This window comes from Atta colombica, unplaced genomic scaffold (assembly GCF_001594045.1).
Source record: "Atta colombica isolate Treedump-2 unplaced genomic scaffold, Acol1.0 scaffold1, whole genome shotgun sequence".
Classification (NCBI taxonomy): Eukaryota; Metazoa; Arthropoda; class Insecta; order Hymenoptera; family Formicidae; genus Atta; species Atta colombica.
In genome coordinates, this window is record NW_017259183.1 from 2,453,364 (window position 1) to 2,475,128 (window position 21,765).

Sequence of the window (21,765 nt, forward strand, 5' to 3'; positions counted from 1 at the left end):
ACTGACTGTGTCATACGACGCAGTTGGAATTGATGGGAGAGAGAAAGAAAGAGTTATGGTTAGGGCCATGGAACGTTTGACGCATTACTGAGTTACTCTGTCCAAAGACCGGATCTCAAGCCTCCTTCGACGGGATACCTGAGGCGGGTATAAAAGAAAACCGCTCGACAACATTTTACAAGTTTAAACAGGTAAAGGGCAAGGGATAAGGGTAGGGATAAGGATAGGGTTGCAATGGCAGGCAAGTTTACGGAATACAAGAAAATGTATATAACATCCGCCAATTAATATTTTATCTATTAATATTCTAATAGTTGATTCTAAATGTTGCTCGCTCAATATTATAATGTAAAAAGAATTTATTTTACGACATATAAATATCTTTTTTTACATTAATATATAAGTTTTCTATTTATCTCATGTAAATTTAATAAACTCTTATAAATTCGTTTATCAAACTAATTTGATCTTAAATTGATATTTTCATTTTACCAATAGTTTTTCTATACTTGGTTTGTTGATACGTAAATCATTAAATTTAATGGAAAGAAAGTTATCTTATTCGTTAAAGAGGAGAGGAGTGCCTACGTCTGTGGTAAGAGATTTAAAATATCGTTTTGCTTAGAGTTTTCTTTCTCTGCGAGCACAAATAAAACAAAATGGCCACTCAATATACTATTCTTAATGGTCGTCAATTGTGAAGCATCTCCGTCAATTGCAACCACTAACAGATTATTACTCGGCTCCACCCTTTATTTCCTGACACCGCTCATTCGTTCATCGATCGATATTGCCCGACGCGTTTTCCCACAAGTTTCAGTTTAATTACTACGATCAGCACAGCGGAATGAAATATACCTGCGGAGTTTAATACAAAGTGGCGGAATGAGCACAGCGTTTCCATATTTTATATATATATTCTGTTTACACACATTTTAATCACCTTTACGCGCTTTTCTCGTTTATAATATTGCACTTTGCAACTCTCAATTAAAAAAAAAACCACAAAGTATAAAAAGTCAATTATCTCTGGAAAAATTTAATACCTTCGTTCATGTAAAGTGTGCCGTTTAATCGCGTCGACTCTTTACATCTCGAGTAAGATATAGAGATATTCCTCCGTGAAAGGTAAGAGAATAATAGAACCGTTACCTTATTTCTTATATGAGATACGAGGGTCTCAATGTGACACTGCCACTCCAAGGCACGTAAAAACAGAAGATGCCAACGTCGCTCCAATGATCTTACTATACGCAAAGGCTGCGAGGATTGTTGCTTCTTCTCTTGCTGCTGTTCCTGTTCTTGTTCTTGTTCTTGTTCTTGCTGCTGCTGCTGCTGCTGCTGCTGCTGCTGCTGCTGCGTGAAAACTTTGTCTCCCAATTTAACAATCGAACTGACGATACGCCCGTGCGCCTCTATGTCTCGTTGAAGTACCTGCGTACAGAAATTTAGTAATTTATCGTACATCCATTATAATCTTTAAACCAAAAAGAAAAAGAAAAATTAACAGAGAGAAATCGATGCCTACAGATTTTAATAAATCATAATATCTCGTCTAAATTATACATCCACAGCAGCTATATTAGAAAACATAAAGCTATCTAGATGCGCGAAATGAGTAGTTATATCTAACGACATCGTTGATGATTAATAATGCGGCGAGGGCCAGCGGAAAGTAAGCGCGGCTTAGGAACATGTAATGTGCAAAAACATGAACCGACACCGCGCGCACGCCAACCAGAACGTAAAGGTTAAATGCGCACGTACAAAAGAAACATTTAAAATTCTTTATTACTTCCGCGAAGTGAGTCAAGCTGTCGAGCCGGCCGATAAGTCCAGATTCATGTTTCTTTCTCTCTCCACTTCATGTTAACACTTGGTATCCTAGCGTGCGCGTTTGTACTCTTCCAGATCGCGCTTCGAAATCTCCTCAGGAGACAAAAGCGTTGGAATATCCTCCATCTCCATCCACTAACCGTGGTCCATATTAGCCCACTTTCTCTGATAGATTGCATATGATTATGTGTGATTGTTCTACTTATCTCGCAGTACGACGTGTCGTTCCGAGAGCAGGTCCGTATCGCAGTTTGCTTTCACGCAGTGCACACTCTTCGTACGATTACCCGACTGACACTTTTTTTCTCCTTCTTCCTTTTACGTCGCCTCATCTCGTTGTCAATTTCTCATTCGAACAAAAGGAGCAACGCAACGATCACTGGTGAGGAACCAGCCTCGTTATGAAAGCGCGGATATGCGCTCTCCGACAGGATGCGAAGTGCGTGCATGCATAAATCAAGCTGCTCAGCTTGGACAACTCTATTCGCAGAAATCTTGCTATTTTGCTTATTAGAATATCCCAGTCTCCGTGAGAACAATGGAATACATTCGAATTGTAAATTGCGAGACACCGCCAACTTTTATTTCTAATATCTTACAAGACATCATGATTGTTCTATGACACGAAAGTGTACTAGTGTAATATGAACTAATCATTCCTAATCTTACAGCTATCTTGTGTAACGTAACTTAGATAATTTAGAAATTTTATAGATACTAATTTCCACCTGTTTTGATTTGCACTACATAAGTTAAATATTCAGAGCAAGAAAATATGCGCAAGAATTTAATGCTTTAATTCAGCTCAACACAGTGCTCACGTGTAAATAAAGCGATTTTTTTTATATATAAAACTTTGTTACTCTAAAATATTATATCTTGAGATAATGTTTCTGCGAATTTATTGTTATTTAGCAAATCAGTCAATTTCATGTTTCTGAAAGAATCACTGCGATTGCACTCGTCGATACACTTATTAATGATGCTCTTATTCGAATAACATACGTCGCAATTTATATATTCTTTAATTTTAGTTTAAAATATGCGACTTTCATATTAATGATTCAAAACAAAGGATCGAAATGTTTATGTACTTGTTTATGTTTAAAATCAAATATCATTTGCACTGGTACAGACTTCTCGTACAGACTTCTTACACGCATTATAGATTAATTTCAATCGAGCCTGTTATCAAGAACTTTTCAGTTATTTATGTAATTTTAATTGCTTATGATGTGAAACACATTGAATATTTATTAGGTTTCTGTCATCAAATAACTTTGAAGTAATTTTTGTACTAGCGCAAGTAATCGAATCCGCTATGTACTTTTATATCAATTGATTGATTCAATGTTGATTCAAGAATTATGCATTTAATTTTTCATATAAAACGTTTGATGTTTCGCATAAAAATTTAATTATTTATTTATTATTAATTATTATATTTATGATTTTATTATAATATTGTAAAACATTTAATAATTTATGTTCAAGGGGCTGTACTACACTGTACTACATTTTGAATTTAGACTCACATCCCGAGTACGGCAAAATTTTATGTATTAAGACATCCGTGACATTTCGTGTAAATTATTTCATGCTTTTCAAGTAATGTACATATATATATGTATATAATAATTTATTCACTAGAAGAACTGTTTTGATTGTAGAAAGAGAGATATTGCCACTTATCAATATTGTAAACGTTTCATCTCACAGAAAAACGAAAATAAAGAGAAATATGAACGATATCTTGATAGAGATCGGTAACAACTTTCCGTCGACATTCCGCCTCGAGTACGCGGAATGTATATACGACTGCATGCGTGGAATGTGATAAGGAACAAGTATGGTGTGATTCGTGACAAAACGTGTGCTAAGGAGATCGTAAAGGAATAAAATCTATCGCGCGCGTTTCGCGGAGATCTTAACAGCGGGTGCGCTTTAGCTTTCATGGGAAAGTTTAGCGACAGATATTAAAGAATCGTAAAGAGCGAGTTGCGCTATGCATGCGTGCGTTTATACGTTGAGAAGAGAAATACGACCAGCCTTATCCAAGGTAGGGTGTAATTTATAGTTGAATCCATAGTTAAACACTGCATGATGTCAAGCTACCATGTAACCGAGATGGAGAGATGCTGCATCGGTGGCGGTCCACGAATGCCGATTGCTGGTAGTTATTGACATTCAACGATACCACGATAGTTTCACGCCATGGAATGAAACATGCGACGTGCTACTAGTCATAGAATATTCTGCTTATCTATTCTATTATAGCATAAATAACGGATAGATGTATTCAGTAGAATTCTAACCGTGCCCATCAATTTTTTCATAGCAAAGATTTATACCATTCGGGGATATAAGCTTTCAAAAAAAAAACGGAAAAAATCTCGCGCGTTGCGATTGAGATCGCGGAATTAAAATTTGCAGGTTGGAATACCTGTGAAAAATTGCAAAGCAGAATTGTATCATTGAATTATATAAACAGAGTTATACGTATAAAGAGAAAATTATTTTCTCACGCTTATACATTTATGGTTGAAATATGCTTGAAGAAGTTTTTTTTTTCTCACGATGAAAATTAAAAGCGGCCGGTTTTTCCAGCTCTTCGACTGGTTTCCATCCTACTTGTCAGACTGTCGTCAGCTCATCTCAAGTTGAAGGCCGCGACGTTGACGCTGGAGCAATAACCTTGGCATATTGCGGCTTAGAAAATTCATCGCGTTACAAATTCAATGGGAAGGTCGACCCGATCACTTTTCCTCTCGAGTTTCACTTACGATTAAATATTTTCTGTTGCGGTATCTTCGTGACAATGACACCGTAGAAAATATTACGCGATGCAACAGGAAACAGGTTGCGCGGGCGAATGTAACGCATGACGATAATGTCATGCAAGATGCGGGCTTTCAAAGACACGCGATACTAGACACATCCATAAGCCTGTCGCACGATAGTGATAATGTCCTTGTTGGTCGACGATGACGAGTGAAACGGCATGTCGAATCACGCGAGAACTCGCGCCGGCGATAGTAAAAGTAGATAAGTTTAGAGCGAATCTGTGTATTAAGTAATTCAACAAACTCGATATTATCTCACATTACGAAATTAACAATCATTATCGCAGGAAACCTAATTGAATTTCTACATGATGAAATGGAAAATGTAAGGCCGAAGCGGAAATCTGACAAATTAGTTTTCTACGTGATAAAACGGAGAATAAGATCAAGGCAGTAAGGCAAGTCACATAATGTAGACATTTTAATTGAAACTGGTATCTCGAATACCTCGAGTCTTCGATGAATTAAATTAATAGTAGCACAGCAAATATGTTCTATTATCTAATACACGCGATATAACGCGATATCAGCGCGATATGCGCTTGTCAAAATATTGCCTGGCTTATAACGTTAGAACTTTTACATTGCATAAGTACACGTTTTAGTTTTTAGAGCATGACTGTTCGTACACCACCGTTCGCATTCTAACCGCATAGGTTTCGATCGATGGAAAATACTGTAGAGATCACGAGGTATATACCGTGACTAGCGAAAAATCGGGACGATACCACAGAATGGAGATTAATCTGAGACGAACGAGCCGATAACTCTTTGGGCGCGGCTGTACCTTCGAGCAATTCGAAGACCAACGGCTGGCTGCTGGATCGCTTAAATTGTTTCGAAGAATAGATCATCCCACAGTACGCTCTCTACAAGGTGTTCCAGATAAATGGAGATCACAATTTTTTTTATACGCGCGTTATTCGTTCGTAAAATGCAAATTGCAAAAATTATACAAAAACGTGTGATTTTTATAAAGATTTATAGATAAAACTTTTTATAATAAATTTCAATATATTCTGTGGTAACGAAACCTGGTAATTTATTTTGTTCTGAGAACAGTTTTTATTTAAGTTTTTTTAGAAGTAAAATAATCCGCGCGTGATTATAATTAAAATAATTATATGTGCTCAAGAAAATTTTTATTTTAAAAAGTAATACGTACCTACCATAATTCTTATTTATCATTTCAGTTTACATATATTAGTTATATAGAAGATCGAATTCTTTCGTCGAGAACGCCCCATGTACTTCCAACGAAGTCGCAGAAGAGCGTTGTTATTACCGCTTCTTTCAATCCAAGTTGAAAGGCTCTATCGAGAAATCTCTTTCGGCATACAATCTAATCATGATTTATCGACACGCTCTGTACGATGAGTAAGACTGTCTACTGCCACTGCCTGGAGAAAGTTAATTTGTCATTACTGTCGTTATGTTTTGCCACGTAAAATTTTTTTATGTACAACTTTTATGAAATTTTCTTTTTTGTTAATATCACATAAATTTTCATTGCGCCAGAAAACGATTATTTTTCAATGTTGCCTTATCCGTGCGGTGTATCTCCGTCCAACAAACTCGAGTCAACATCATTAAAGCAGTTAATGTCCTGTTAAAGAAAAGGATTCTTCCAATCTCCATCGATTCATGAGGCAGGATCAAGTTTCTACTTTGTGTGGGAAAGAGAAAGTGTACACTCCACCGGTACTAATTTCTTCACCTCCGTGTAGTCTTGCGTTTATTCCTGAAAAAGGATGTCACGGCACGCCGCGGTGTATTATTTGAGATTGTACTAGTAAAGGTGTAGAAGGTTAAATCGCAGGCAAAACGTGGTAACCGACTGTAAGGCTAAGACCACCAGCACTTAGTGCGTTCACTAAGCGATTTTTACTTCCGTAACCGGCAGGACGTGCCGACGCTATCTAAGAATTCAAGATAGACCGAGGATAACTGTGTATAGCCACTACAGTCATAGTTTCACGAGTAATCTAGCGGTAAGCCTCCCACATGGCACATTTTACAACAGGCACGTAGAAAAATTATCATGAATTCGTATCATTCGCATTCGTATCATTTGTGCATTAGTATTATTTTATCTTGGCAAAATCTTACGGTTTCTCGTCCTCTTTTATGTAATTTCCTTCTATTACATATTTTTATTATACTTAGCTATTTCTTCTTTCTTTGATATTCTCAATGCTTCTTCTTACCTTTAGCGTAGCTGTATCTTTTTCTCTTTTAATTTTATTTATTCACGTTCTTCCTGCGCACGCATATTTCTTCCTTACATTTTGTACAATTTATTTCGTTATATTTTTCCTTTATACTCTTTCGTTTTTAGAAAACTATTTTAAAACAAAATAAACTCCGTCTATTATCACACTATTCCGGTAGGTATATTTGAAACGAATCGATTTGCTACGATATTATGATTTAATTTTAATGTACAAAATATAATTTAAAAATATAATTTATAAGTGTTTTTAAAACTAACAATAAGACAATTATTATTACTTCTTGTAACTATTATAAGGCTGGTATTCATAGTCGGTTCTTATTTCAAGACGCTAAGACGTGGTCCCTCTGATTAGTCCGTGACATCTCCAGACAGAATTTAATCTATCTTGAATATAAGAACTGACTACCGGCCTAAGAGTCTCTGTAGCTTAAAGGATACGCTACAAGTTCCATCCAACTCAGAAATGGTGGTCACATCCACAATGTTCCTAGTTAACGGATGACGCCAGGCGAGTGAGTCAGCGCACGCAAACATGCAAAGGCAAATGACTCTATAATATGACAAGCTATAATGAAAAAAAAACGCATCAACTTTCCGGTAACGTGGTAATATTAACCTTTCGATTATATACGCTATGATAGTGTGCGTTTGAAAGACAATTCTTTCAATTTCGTCTCCGGCGGGGCTTCCATTTGAACGATCTAATTTTAACCCAAGTTGTTCATGCTGCTATAAAATTCGCGACCATAGCTTCTATTCATCATAATTCGTGTTCTGGAATTCTTTCCAGTACTTTGTGAAACATCCTGTAATATACATATTGTAATATAAATTTACAATTCTCTTCAGTACGAGAACAATCATCGCCGTAAGGCTTCCTTTTTATGCAGACATCGAGCTTTAATATCTGAAATGCGTTACAAGGCTTCCTGTGACTTTCGAATATCAAACTCTGCATCATTCATATCAATCTTTCAAGTAGAATTTATTTAAAATTCTTTCTAAATTTTTCTCTCTTCAAGTTTTTAACTATTAAAGCTTGATAATTAATTCTCCAACAAGACACTTCCACTCATACGTGAAACGAAATGGAAATTATGCGGGAAGGAAAGAGAATATTGCTGTAATAATTTGCACCGTAAGCAATGTCACGATAAAGCAATCTCGTTCGGGGGCAACAATCAAACGGATTGCTGTACGCACATACTGATTTCGCGTCGCAACGCGTTATGCACCGCGTAATCGTAAATCTTGCATTCGTAGAGCGCCATAAAAAAATGTTAGCTGGCAAAAATTTTCTATTCCCTTTCACTTATAGTACACCGCTCGTGATGGTGACGCAAGCACGACAGCACCGCGAGTTTCCATCGCGTATCCTCGCGATCATGCATCGCGTGAGGAGTGATTATAGTCCTCCCGTATAAAAGAAGATACAGAAATCATTCGAACGTTTCACCTTTTGGTGATACTTAGTAGTTTGGTCTTATTTTAAATTCAAAGTTGGTTGGAAGTCTCAGTAATGCAATATATTCAAATTGCACGTGTATTCGCGAATAAGATCACATCCGGGACCTTCCGCTCGCAGCTGTTAACCGAGTTACCCAGGCCGTCCTCACCTCATTTCTCGTCGCCGCGCCGAGACTCTTATTGGACATTTTACTTGTATTCCACGGTAGAATAACTCTTTTTTTTGGTCAATGCTCGGATTTGCGGTTTCGCAAGTATCTCTGTAAATTTTACAACAATTCTAACGACATACCACGAAAAAGTTACTCGTTTATGAAGAGACTAAGTTATACATCGTTGATAAGGCATGTCGTTATCGCGAACACGTACCCGTTTGAACCTTGAATTAGTTGGTATTTATTATTTTTTTTATCTACAAATACTTTGTAATCTTATCACACGAATTTTTATCACCCATTATTAATAAGATATTAAAATTCACATTCGTATGAAATGAACAATATAAGACATCGTCAAGAGTGTTGCCAAAAATAATCATGTATCGTAAAAATATTATTCGAGATGATCATTCCCGATAAATTTAAAATTCGTGAGATTTAAATATCGCGTCAATATTTACAATTCACGATGTTTGATGCGCGAGAAATTCAATTTGTTAAAGTCAAATTAAAAATTGTAACATCAGGCAGCGAAAGATACTTCCGGTTTTATTTATGCATATTGTGTTTTGCATGCGGATGTTGTGTCAATCGAGAATCTGTGATTTGTAAATTAACGTGATACGATATGATTACGCGAGATAAAAAACGAGAATAATTCTCACCCGACTTGAACTTGTCTCCTCGATCTATTTAAAATATAAAATCTGTTACAGCCGCTCGCGCAAATCTATCTTACGTTTATCTAACGTGGGAGTTAGTTTTTCTTTCGGAAGAAGAGCAATCACCCTAATATCGCACGAGGCTGGAGTGTGTGCGATAATCGCTCGAATCGTGCGCTTCTAAAAATACTCTCAACTAGTTGAAAAGCCAAACGGCTACTGTCCGGTTTCACAGATTTTCTTCGAGTTCAGACATATGTCCACATGTTACGTTAGCGAAACGAAATTCGTTCCAAATTAATTAATACAGCCAGATAGATGTTAATGTCAGGCCGACTGATGTTCCTTCGACTTTCTCTTTTAAGCGATATATGTAACTGGTAAATAACTGGTAAATGAGTTGCTTGACGATAGTGTGACGTAAGTGTATTGTGGGTATCGATAGAAAGTCGAAAGGATGGGAGGATACAATACCTTCCCTTTCCGCTATAATGAATAATTAAATTTAAATTTAATACAATGACTAGCGATCCGGTAATTAGCGCGATTACCGGATAACAACTGACTCCATAAAATTCCAGAAAGATCTACTTTCTCTTTATACGGATACAATTCCACGTGAACTCGCTTGACCTCGAACGACCGACTTCGACATTCACGAATGTCGTTCAACGGAGCATCCACGCACCGCGATACGGAGTGTCGATGACCAAACGCGGCGGAAGATAATATGTGAACCGGAGCTCAGGTGTAATAAATCGGAGCGCGAACCAGAGATCGACGTGTGTTCCAAGTATATAATTAATATATGATAAGTATATGATTGATCGAAAAACATGCAACGGGCTTCCCGGTTTTCATGATTATAATCTTGACGATAACAGCTATTATTATTGTATTATTACTTATGTGCTTTGCTTTATATTGAATTGACATAATAAATCGTAAATAAACTATCAAGGGTGAGTAATGCGACTTTTTACACGACGATTTTCCTTTCTTCGTCTTTTACTATGGAAAGGAAAATCCGATATGTAATGACGAACGTTTCTCGTTCGAAAGGTAAGTACGATCGTAGATGCATTACTCAGATTAAGCCGGATAGTCTTTGCTGTAATTGCTTCATTGTTTCATTGTGTTTTTCAATGTGTTTAACAATAACGGGACAAATATCACAATGAATCTCAGTCGTGCTGTATTGCGAGAGAACTGCGGATGTGGACGGAATTAGCTCAAGGTGTTATCTCGAATTGAAAAACTCTGAAGAGAGAAGCAGAGCAGAGAATTAAGTTTCAGCTAATAACAACGCGGTATAAAATATTGAGATAGATGCAACGAGTTTACCAGAAAAATAAAGAGTCTCTCTCTCTCTCTCTCTCTCTCTCTCTCTCTCTCTCTCTCTCTCTCTCTCTCTCTACGGTTCGGAACACTTGGAACACCGACTTTCACGTTCTAAATTCCATTATCTTTACCGTACACTTTTTACGACCACGTGCTTCGAAACAATACTGTTGTTTAATCAACCGCGGTGAGGCAATCTGTTTCGATCGATCCTTGAACGAGCTCCCTCACACACAATTAGATAAAGAAAACGATAAATTTTCCATCAGGTGGCTTACCAAAATGCATATCCACTATGCCGAGTAGGAAGAGCGGCGCACCATTGTATCTACGTCAGCGCGAAAGCGAGGATGTGTGCGAGAACACGCGTATCCACAAGAAGAGGAAACTACGAAGAATCGAGAAGCATCGAGACCGAGCATCCATGCTGCAGCACTATAAGCACTCACAAGCTTCGGTAACGAAGCGCATCTTTTTTCTTTTTTTCTTTACACCCGGTACAGACTGACGATGAGACGACGAGACGACGAGACGACTTGGGATACGCCGTGGTTTTTTTTCAAACGCCTCAGACCTCCGGTTCCCCGCTTCCTCGCAGCGGTTTCGTCGCACTCGTGCTCGTTACGTTGCATGAATGACTCCTTTATCACCGCCGCGCCGCGCCAGGGTTTGTTCGCGGCAGTCGACGACGACGGAGAAACCACGTCGAATGGACCGCGCGAAGAAGTTTGAGCTGCGAGTGTTGCCGTGGTATGTCTCGGGTCTCGGGTCTCGGTTAGATAGGATGGACGGACGGATGGAAAAACGAGTAGGAGGAGGTGAAGGAAGAAGGGGAAGAGAGCCCGTACGGCGGCCGGTTAGACCCGTAGAAGAAGAGACTCGTCTGGCTGACCCACGATATCACGATGCTGGAGATTACGTGAGTGACCATGGATTCTTCCAGAAAGAACCCCCGCTGCTTTACGGAGCAACGGAGGGAAAACGGAGGGAATACTGATGCCGGTACAAGATGCCGGTGGCACACAAAAGCTGACCCACGCGTTGCACAAAGCTACTACGTGATGTGCCGCGATCACACAAATCAAATACAAGAGACGCGCACCATTTGCGTTTAAATATAGCGCGATGCTCCAGAAAAAAAGAGGGATGAGAACTAGACAAATGGAAAGAGATGATGAGAAAGAGGGAGAAAGAGAGAAAGGCGAAAAGAAGAGGACGATGAATGTGGAGGGGAAGGAAGAAAGAAGAGAGGACAAGGAGGAAGGGAACCTTGGATCAACGTGTTCGTTGTAACGTGCCCGTCCACCGGCAGCGACCGTGGAACGGCGAACTCTGTCGACTCGTGCAGCCGGCAGGCAGCTGCTAGTCTCTCCAAAGCAACGAAGCGCGTCGTTTCTGTCCGAACGCAAGCCTTCGGGAAAGATCGGAGCCCGGAACAAAACAACAACGTGGGGTATACACGCCGACTGTTTGCTCCCCACCCTATCACCCTGGATACCATCACATCCGTTCCTCTTAGCTGTTGCGTCGCTCGGTCTTAGCGGCCAACGAAAATTCAATCCGGTCCGCACGTGCTAGACTAATGCGGCATTATTCTTAGCACGTATTCCGCCGAATCGTGCCGCTTCCTAGCGTTCCCGTTTCGTCATTAACAATTAAATCGGTTAATAAATGGGTTGCTTCGGCTGGAGCTAATTTATCCGCAGATTTATACTCCGTTCCGCTTTGTGCATTTTACGCTATCCAATTTACTTATAAAAAAACAGGAAGAACAAGCGCATGCATAAAATTATCTGAGCTCTAACTTTAAAGATATTCACCTTTTTTTGCAGAAATTTACAAGAAATCTTTCCTAATACATATTTATGGGTCCAATGAACTAGGAGATTTTTTTCCAATCGTTCCGATTTGTTTATTTTGAATCAATATCCGAGAAATAAGATTACGTAACAAAATAAAAAATCATTCAATTATGTTAATTTTAAGCAAAGATGTATTAATTTAAAGTGGATCTACGAATACTGTTTAAAGAAATTTCAGAACGAATATCAATTGGGATTCTTCTTTGTTTATTATTTAATTCTAAAGGAAAAACCAAATATATATTGGAGCATATGTTAAATTTTTTTATACATGCGTTTTTTTCTACAAGTGGATGATACTTTCTCACAGTAAAATGTAATAAAGTAAATAAAGGGGAGATGTCCCAAGGGGACATCTGGTATGTCTGTAAAGTATACCACATGGCGAAATTTGCCGACGAATGAGAAAGATAGGAAAATACTAATAACTTTATTGTTACGTAAATCTAACAATAGAAAACAATACGTCACTTACCATGTGCTCTACCGCTTTGTCCTCCAGTTCTGGCAAAGTCCAGTTGATGTGGAAGCTCAAAGGTTGAAGACGTGACTCCATTTCTCGTAACCATTTTCTTAGACATTTCACTTCGCGTTCAAAATCTGTTGGAACAGATCGATTTAATAAACATGATTTAATAAAAGATACAATTTTTCAAGAGGCAACAACCCATTACCTGCTGATATATCTTGTTGACTAGATACTGGTTGGTCTATGGGCGCCATAATTTGCTCAACTAGTTCCCATTTTGCATTCAAGTGATCTACACGCCACGCCACTTCATCTTTTAAAGCAGGGGCGCGAGAAATTAATTTTTCCGCTTGCTCATTGAATAATTTACGTCTATACGCCTTGCGTCGTAGCTCCTCCATATGAGCCTGATTAATTCAATTTTTAACATTATTTCAAGATGTATAATTAATAATTTTATATTTAGAGATTTATTTTTATCACATTTTATCATATTTCAAATATATCAGATTCACTGATACGTACTGCACGCAGGCTCTTGTCTAAAAGATTTTCTTCTTTAGAATAGACCAATTCTTGAAGAATTCTTAACCACGAGTAAAGCTCTGAAAATTGATTGCTGACTTCCTTCAAGTTCCACGATTGCGTCGACACGTCTGTTTCGTCCCATGTCAATTCACCATTTGCTTCCTTAAATTTAAAATGAAATTGTTCAACATATTTATATCTCACGCTATATCTCTGTGCATGAAAAAGACTTAAAAAAACATTTCAAATATACCTTGCAAGTATCGATTAAATTAGTATCCATAATATAATCATAATTAGATCTTATAGCTGCCCAAAAGTCATCTTTGCAGTCTTCATAGTTTATCCACATTCTTTGAACATTTGTTTGCTTTGGATCTTTCCTAGAAATGCATACAAGTTGAATAGATATGTTAGCTAACAATAAGTCAAATAAAAAAAGTATGATTAATGAGAGATCTATTGTATGACTAATACTAGTGAATACTATAAATATTAATAGAAGCAAACCTTTTCTTGGTAAGACTGTTGTACAGTCTTTCCGTCGTGGTTCTAACATGTTTCTGCCTTTCTAAGCTTTGACTATTTGGTTGAAGTGACGTTAGTGAGGTACTCATCCTTTTTGCCTTGTGGTAATCTGCATTCAAAATATGTTAAACATAACAAGATTATCTCTTTCCGATTTGGAGAACAAAATTATAAAAATTGTAATCCTTTTTATACAATAATACAATTGTAGATCTAGTCTTTTCTAAAGAATGTTTTGAACTGATACGATAAGTTGAAGTGAAGTGAACTATGAGTACTTTCCATTTGATGACAAGTCGACACATATGTCGTTCCATCTTTGTTACTCACCGAATGCCAAGAAAGATAGAATGTTAAAGATAGATGTTTGTGTTGATTTATATCACTAAATGGAAAGCACCCTATATTTGTTTTCACTCTGTAACCCGGGACATTCTTCGAAAAAGAATAACTTTTTATATGACAACTTGATTAATCATATTATTAGTATATTATAACTAAAAAAGTACACATAAACACATTTTTTTGTATCATGAAATAATTTATTGCGTAACACCTTCGCAGCTCCTTTTTAGGAATATACATTATTCAGAGAAGGAGAAATATTAGACTCCAAGATAATTCGTTTGGACAGAATTCAACTCGAAACGAGTTTCCGTTCTCAGCGAACGCTGATTCTTCGCAGCGAGCGCTAAAATAGCAACACGACGCGAGTCTTTGCACGAATGTGCTAATTCCAGAAAAAGAAAAAAGGGAGAGAAGAAAGTTGCGCCTTGCGGAGCGCGCGACTCAACTTTGCCATTTGTCCGTCGGTCGAGATAAGACCGCACGAAGGCGCGGCGTCAGGAGGTATGCTCACCCGTGTTGTCGACAGTCATCAGGTCCCGATTAGGTCGTTTTTGGCCCGGTAGCGCGCATCACCGCTACCGTCTCGCCGACAAAACCGCTGGGAAACCGGAGAGCTGCTCGACGTCGGTAGCTCGCGCGGGATAGGTAGTGGGGCGTCTGCACACACATCCGTAGACCGAGGACACACCTGTGCTGTCGCCACGCGGGGAGGGGAATGTCACCGGGCGATGAAAAATTTCATCGCTCGCAATCACCGCTCGCGTTTCCCGATCGGAACGAAAGGCGTCCAGGCAGCACCCAGGTGTAGAATCGTGCGACGCTACGCCGACGACATAACCTTCCTCGGGACGTCCAGAACACGCGACACGACGCGAGACAACGGAGACAGATCCGGCGGAGTTTCCACGGCGACAAACAGCCGCCGCATACCAATAAGTCGCACTCCGTACCCTCCGTGCGTTCGGCGTTTCTTGTGTTTTCTTGTCTACGGTAATGGACAATCGTCTTGCGCGCGGCAATCCGACCGTCGGATTAGGGCCAGAAAGTTCCTCGATGCTCCGGATGCTCCGTCGCCGGGCCGCACTGCCTGCCGACCGCGAGAACTCACCGGAATTCACCGTCCTCGACGGTGCTTCGTCGACTTGGTTAGCTCTACTCGATGTCAGGGACGAGCCTTCCCCAGATAAGCATTTTTCGGAGTAACTCGTAACTCCCAGAAGGAGATCCGCAGGTGCAGCGAGCGAGCACAGGTGCGGCGCCGACTAACGGAAATTTTCCGGATGACGTTTCAACGAAGCGCGACGGTATCGATGCACGATAAAACAGTTGATAGCAGACTAACCCTCGCTAACCTGCGATTTTGTTCTAACTTATGACTTACGAGCTACGTGGAATCTTATTTGTTCTAGAGCGTTCTTGATTCCAGAAAGATTGTGCACGAAACGTTAGAAGTATGACAACAACGAATTACTTGGACTTGGACATAAATAAGCTGTTTGAGCAGCACACCATTAAAGAAATTGAAGAGATTCAGAAGAAGATTCAACTGGAAAGTGATAGGAAAAAATTAGAATTGCGGACGTTAGTTGGGTAAGGCTCGTTCACGTAGTTTAATTTAACTTGTTTTTTTTTTTTTTTTTTTTTTTTTTTAATTAAAGTACTATCCTCTTTACATACTATCAAAGTTTATCTTTAAATTTACAAGAAAGTGTATTATTCTAAATGTATTATTCGAGGGATTACTTACATCAAATCTTTATGAAGCGTCTATCAGTTTTTATATTAATGATTTTCAGGGAAAGATATCGGGATTTAATATTAGCTGCCGACACAATTGGAAAAATGAAGATAACGTCTGAGAAAGTTACCTCGAGAATAATTAACATAGAGGATAAATTTAGGGAATTGCAAAAGAAATATCTTATTGGTTTCAAGACAGAGCCGATTGAAGATAAGCTGGACAAGTATTTTTTTTCAAATATTGCACATATCATTCGAATGCAATGTTTATAAACATTCGAAACTAAGCTATAATTTTTTGTAGAAAAGGATATATTTTTGACTCCGTTATCATCCAAATCAAAATCCTAATGGACATTCCACAATACATTTGGACGAGCATCGAAAATCAGAATTTGTTATTTGCCACACAATTATATATAATAGCACAACATATAAATTACAGTCTAATGTTCGAAGTCGGCAGCACCGAGTTGTCACGAAGATATCCAATTGTTTCAAAGCAGTGGGATGTTATTATGCAATTTAAGAATATTATATCTAACGAATGCAACAAAATATTGCAATCGTTGGATGTTTCAACCATAGTTGGTATACAAATTGTTGCTTATTTTGTGATATTTAATTATTACTTACTGACGATACATTTCCCTTGTAGAACGCTGCAAACTGTTTGGCGTCTCTGGTATTTTTAAATGAATCGTCATTTGCGGATCTTTTAGAAAAATTAATATCCACAAGATGTATGGCCATTGAATCTGTCATTAAAGGAGAAGGTCATGACAGTGTTAAAAATAAGCTCAAATCGTGTATGAAAATACTTATACAAACTGTCCATTTAATATATTCGTGCTTTATAAGTAAGTATTATATATTTTATTTATCTTACGATCTGAATGCAGTAAACAGAAAATTTTATTTTGTATCTTACACGTGATTATAGATGCAGATAATGCACCTGGAGGCTTGGTCTTACAGTTTGTAGCAGACATAAAAGATCAAGAAGCGTATTCTTTACTGTCACAGCTAGATTTAGATCAAGATTTACTCCAAGAATTTCTACCATCCGTTACCAAACATCACAAACCGTTCATTCAGGATATACCAAAAACCTTTTCTTTACCAGCACTTCAAAATAGTGTTAAATCTTGGTTGGAGTGGGTGAATAATTTTTCTAATCTCGAGATCACTAAATTATTGGATTTAATCGTTTCTATTAAAGGCCTATATAATGTTCGGGAAGAAGCTATCAGTATAAATCTACCAGAAAATTGGAATTCAATATGGGAGGAGCTTTCATTACCGAGAATAAGTTTCTGGATAGAATTCTTTCAACCTATTATAACTAGACGAGCAAAATGTGTGTAATAATTATATCTATATAAAAAGGTAAAGATTCCTCACTTACTTTAATAATTAATAATGATCTCTTAATAGGTATTATAACGAATAAATGGACGGATGCGTTGGCTGATTTAAAATCCGATATAACAGAATTACTCGATAAGATAGCGCATGATAAATTTGAATTTCCGGAACACGATTTACGATGGTTTGTGTGGAAAGATTCCCCTACTGACATTCCACAGAAGCTTACAAAGAATGGTGGTTTAGATAACAAAAGGTCCTTATTAATGAAGGCTAAAGGATATTCCCCAAATGTGATAAAATTATGCGAAAAATTTGACGAAAATCTATATGCACTGTTATCCGATCTTGAGCACTATTTATACGAAACTGAACGAGTAATAACAATAAAAGATAGTTTACTTTCGGCGAATATATCTCTAATAGCGAATTCATTCTCCGATCGTAATGAAGTTCAAGAACATTTGCAAGTAATCAGTACAGAAAAGATCGAAGATCTTGTACAGTTTATAAAGAACACATGCGTTAATGATAAACCCAAACATGGTCAAAGTGATATAAATGCTATAGTTTTAGCAAGATTTCTCTTTGCGTTAACTACTCTATGTTCGAATTTAAATAAGTGTTTCACATCGTCGAAAGTATCCGGACTTATCATTACGAATGTCAAGTGGCAAGCTGTTTGTGACAATTTAAAGGAAGAAAGTACTTGCATGTGGTCCATTTGGGCTAACGTATATAAAGTTAAAATATCTGAACATATGAAGAAATATATATTAAAAGAGCCAATTGATGGGCTGCGTGTCCACTGGATCGTTTCGGAATGGGAGAAAATTACCATCGAGGAAGAATCCGGAGAGGGAAAGCGAATAAAGTCTGAAATTTTAATACCTTATCAACCATCGATACCATTGCAAAAATTCTTGACCGCCATTTGCAAAGATTTAAATAAGATTATACCTCACACGCTTCCAAAGTAAGTAAATAATGTAAATTGAGTAAATTGAGATTATTTATCATGATACATTCTGTTTTTTTTTTTTTTCAATTTTAGGAGAGTACTACAGCAAATTATCGAAAGTATTATTACAGAACTATTCAATTATTATCTTAACGCATCTAAAAATATAGACCTTAGACAAAAGCAAGCGTTTCAAGTACTATATGATATAAGATATTGTACATTACTTATGGTGCCCCATGAAAACAAAATTCTTAATGAATTATCAACAAAAACGTGTGATGCAGTGCTTGCGAAAATAGATCCATTTGATTATGATGTTTTTAATCCGTTTATCCACACTAACGTTAAAAAATCTGTTCAAAGATCTTTGGTTAGTACTATATTAACAATGCAAAAAGGAAGTTTATAATAGCGATGACGTTTATAACATCTAATTTTTTAGTTGATATTTGGAAATTTGGTCAGTCATTTGGAACAATTACATTCGATATTGGGTGCACGTAATGAACACACGAGCAATGAGAGGACCGAACCGCCTGCAGTACTTGCAGTTTGTACAGGAGCACCATGGTTCCCGCCTTTAACTGTAACCGCTCCAACAAGAAATTTGCCGCTTTTGTCAATGCCAGTACCCGATAAAACGCAAGTATGTATCGAATACTTTTATTAAAATTTCATTTGATGACACAAGTATCGACAAAGTGTCGTTCTATCTTTGTCAAGTTATCTCTGAATGTCAAGAAGGATAGTACAACACTTTTGTCGATTTGCGTTGTATCATCAAATGGAAAGCATTCAAGTTAAAATAGCACATTTGTTAATTTTTTTCTTAATAAATATACGTACCTATTCATAGATTTTGCCCTTTGAAAAAGATAAAAATATCACGATGTGTACATTTGGTAAGCCGGTAAAGCGATCTTGCATGACGTGATTTTGCATTAACGCAACTAATAAATTATATAATTAATTTTTTACATTGCTAATTACGTTGCTCGTTATTTTTATTTTAAAAGGAATGAAAGGATTAAAAAAACCTTAATTAAAAGGATTTAAATGGATTATGTTACATTATATAAAATTTGTTAAGAGAAATATAATCATAATTAGATAATATAAATGCAATTAGAATAACAATTACAGTTAGATTTTTAACGTAATTTAATAAGTGTTTTTAATTTAATTATGTTTTTTTTTTTTTTACTTTTGCGAGATCGCGTGTGATACTAACACAATTTTATGAATATATACTAAAAATAATTATCTTTCATATTAAAATATACATTTATTTACAGCGCAAGAAAATAACGAAAGAGCACGTGAAAAATGAGCCTACCAGTGCAATAAAATCCGGAGCAGCCGCGTTTTTCGGTGCTATGGGATCAGATTGGTTTGGCAGTGGCAATTAACTAATTTTTTTCTATTTTAGGAAGATATTGTAAATATTGTGTCATATATCATATTGTAAATAATTGTTAGTAAACAATATCTTTTTACTATCTATTATCTGTTTTTATACTAATCAAATAAATTAATCTTTAAATACGTACTAAATATGTATTATATAATTTAATAGAATGATTTTTTGATGAAATGCGATTGAAATTTATATTAAACCAGAAGTTGCAATATTTCAATCTTATAATCTATGAACATATTTTCATCAAATAATTAAATTAAAAATCGATTCCGGTCTTCTGACTCAATCAAGCTCATTGTCAAATTACTAAACTCATTGTTAAATTATTCACAGTCACGGATTTCACGATTTCATTCTTCCCGTTTGAAGATTAGTTTTCATTTACATTCTCCCGTGCAGTAGCGTCATCCGCGATCACAAGACGAACTTTAATCTCATTTAAACGAGGTGACTCGTCGGATAAGAGTCAGGAGAAAGAGTGAGAGAAAAAGAGAATCGGCGGGAGCGACAAGAGTATACGAACATTACGCAATCGTCGTCGTCGCGTCGCGACGAAAAAGGGGGTGATGGGGGACTCGACGACGGCATAATACGCCAGCGCGACGTAGTACACGTTGTGATATATGGCAAGATGGCCGGATGGGCCCAGCTGTGGTGATAACAGTCGTGAGACGTTCCCGCTCGCATCTGAAGAAGAAGCGACGATACGAGACAGTTCAGCTGCAGGAGTATCAGGGATCTCGACAGAGCCGTCCCACCCCCCAAATGGTGAGTGTCGACCTCGATTCGACTCTTTTCTTATCCCTCATTTTTTCGCGCGTACGAAATATCGCGCGTACCGGCGCCGTCCGCCGTCTGCTAGGCGCGCCGATTTTAAACGATCGGATCGCACGTCTCGAAATGTGGCGCCGCGCCGTCCGTCTGGGTCACGGAAGACTCTTTTCATCGAAACTCCGTTTTGGGGTCGTAGAAACTCCCTCGGTGATCCGATATTCGTAAATATTCATCCGTATCGAGAGGCCGGTTGACCACCACATGTGCGAATATCTACGCGAATTTTTGCGAGACTGTACACTTAAAATAATCCATATCTTTTCCTTTTTGTATTTTTTTTTTCTGTCTGTCTTTTCGTTCGATTAGATAAAAACCGCACGTCATGTGGAGAGATTATGAGACGAATGTTCGATGCGGTAAAAATTTTATGTTTCACAATAAAATTATTATTGGTTCGAAAAAGGCGATTGGATGAAGGTGAAATGCAGTTCGGAAAGTTCTCTAGTTCTTATATATATATATATATCGTAGAAATGATATTAACAATCCTATTGGTATACTAAATTTTTATTAAAATATGACCTTTTATATTTCTTCGGATCTACGTTCAGTAATTTTTCAATTGTATTATATGAATTAAGCGATAAAGTTCCTCCCGATTAAAGTTATCTTGACGATTAACGGTGCATCAATACCTTCGATAGAAGCACATAGATATGTCACACGATAATTAAATTAAATGTATTCTTTATCTAGTCCGGGTAATTTTCCTTCAGATGCTCGATTAAGCTCTCGACTAATCAGTATTAAATATATACAATCACATCCTTTCCTTTCGACGGAATCAAAGTAATATAAAAATTCCATTGCATCGCTTAACTGCAATCGACACGTGTTTTAATTATCACACTTAAACTGTTCTCAGAAGATATGAAAATCCTCACTCGTGGGAAAATTTTGTCAAGATAACTTTAACGTGATCAACACGTCTTTCCGATAATCTCGGTAAGACTTCAATTTATCTAATCTATCGACGGATTGACTTCCAAACTGCTGAGGTTATATCACAATTCGGTGATCGTTGCATATGAAAAATAAAAATAAAACATGAATCTGTGCGGGTTCTTTCGAATTTTGTTGAAGATGCGCATTAATTGCGTTCACTGTTTTTTCTTTACAAAAATTATTTTACGGGTAATTTTATTTATATATATATATATA

General features: G+C 37.3%; 3 protein-coding genes across 5 annotated transcripts in view; 2 read left to right on the forward strand and 1 right to left on the reverse strand.

Moving 5' to 3' along the window:
• LOC108694451 overlaps nucleotides 1–14,868 on the reverse strand; it is a 39,335-nt gene extending 24,467 nt beyond the window's left edge. Inside the window, exons 1-7 of the mRNA XM_018203969.1 lie at nucleotides 14,790–14,868; nucleotides 13,913–14,039; nucleotides 13,656–13,785; nucleotides 13,400–13,564; nucleotides 13,080–13,281; nucleotides 12,881–13,005; nucleotides 1,153–1,434 (exon numbers count right to left, since the gene is read on the reverse strand). Coding sequence (XP_018059458.1) covers nucleotides 1,153–1,434; nucleotides 12,881–13,005; nucleotides 13,080–13,281; nucleotides 13,400–13,564; nucleotides 13,656–13,785; nucleotides 13,913–14,039; nucleotides 14,790–14,808 — 1,050 coding nt within the window. The 5' untranslated portion in view covers nucleotides 14,809–14,868. The remainder of the gene's footprint in view (nucleotides 1–1,152; nucleotides 1,435–12,880; nucleotides 13,006–13,079; nucleotides 13,282–13,399; nucleotides 13,565–13,655; nucleotides 13,786–13,912; nucleotides 14,040–14,789) is intronic.
• LOC108694459 (conserved oligomeric Golgi complex subunit 1) lies at nucleotides 80–19,853 on the forward strand. Of its 2 annotated transcripts, none has more exons than XM_018203991.1 (10): nucleotides 80–191; nucleotides 15,688–15,868; nucleotides 16,075–16,242; nucleotides 16,323–16,605; nucleotides 16,677–16,878; nucleotides 16,962–17,378; nucleotides 17,456–18,362; nucleotides 18,441–18,720; nucleotides 18,793–18,996; nucleotides 19,646–19,853. In XM_018203991.1, the coding sequence occupies exons 2-10, from the start codon at nucleotides 15,732–15,734 to the stop codon at nucleotides 19,757–19,759; spliced, it is 2,712 nt and encodes a 903-aa protein (XP_018059480.1). In that variant the 5' UTR covers nucleotides 80–191; nucleotides 15,688–15,731; the 3' UTR covers nucleotides 19,760–19,853. The 2 variants fall into 2 exon arrangements, with proteins under 2 accessions (XP_018059480.1, XP_018059471.1); XM_018203982.1 differs by lacking the exon at nucleotides 80–191 and adding an exon at nucleotides 15,524–15,582.
• Nucleotides 19,854–20,388: 535 nt separating this feature from the next.
• Nucleotides 20,389–21,765, forward strand: part of LOC108689123 (ras-related protein Rab-32) — an 18,446-nt gene continuing 17,069 nt past the window's right edge. For both annotated transcript variants that reach the window (XM_018195878.1, XM_018196041.1), the window contains exon 1: nucleotides 20,389–20,538. In XM_018195878.1, the coding sequence (XP_018051367.1) occupies nucleotides 20,394–20,538 (145 nt within the window). In that variant the 5' untranslated portion in view covers nucleotides 20,389–20,393. The remainder of the gene's footprint in view (nucleotides 20,539–21,765) is intronic.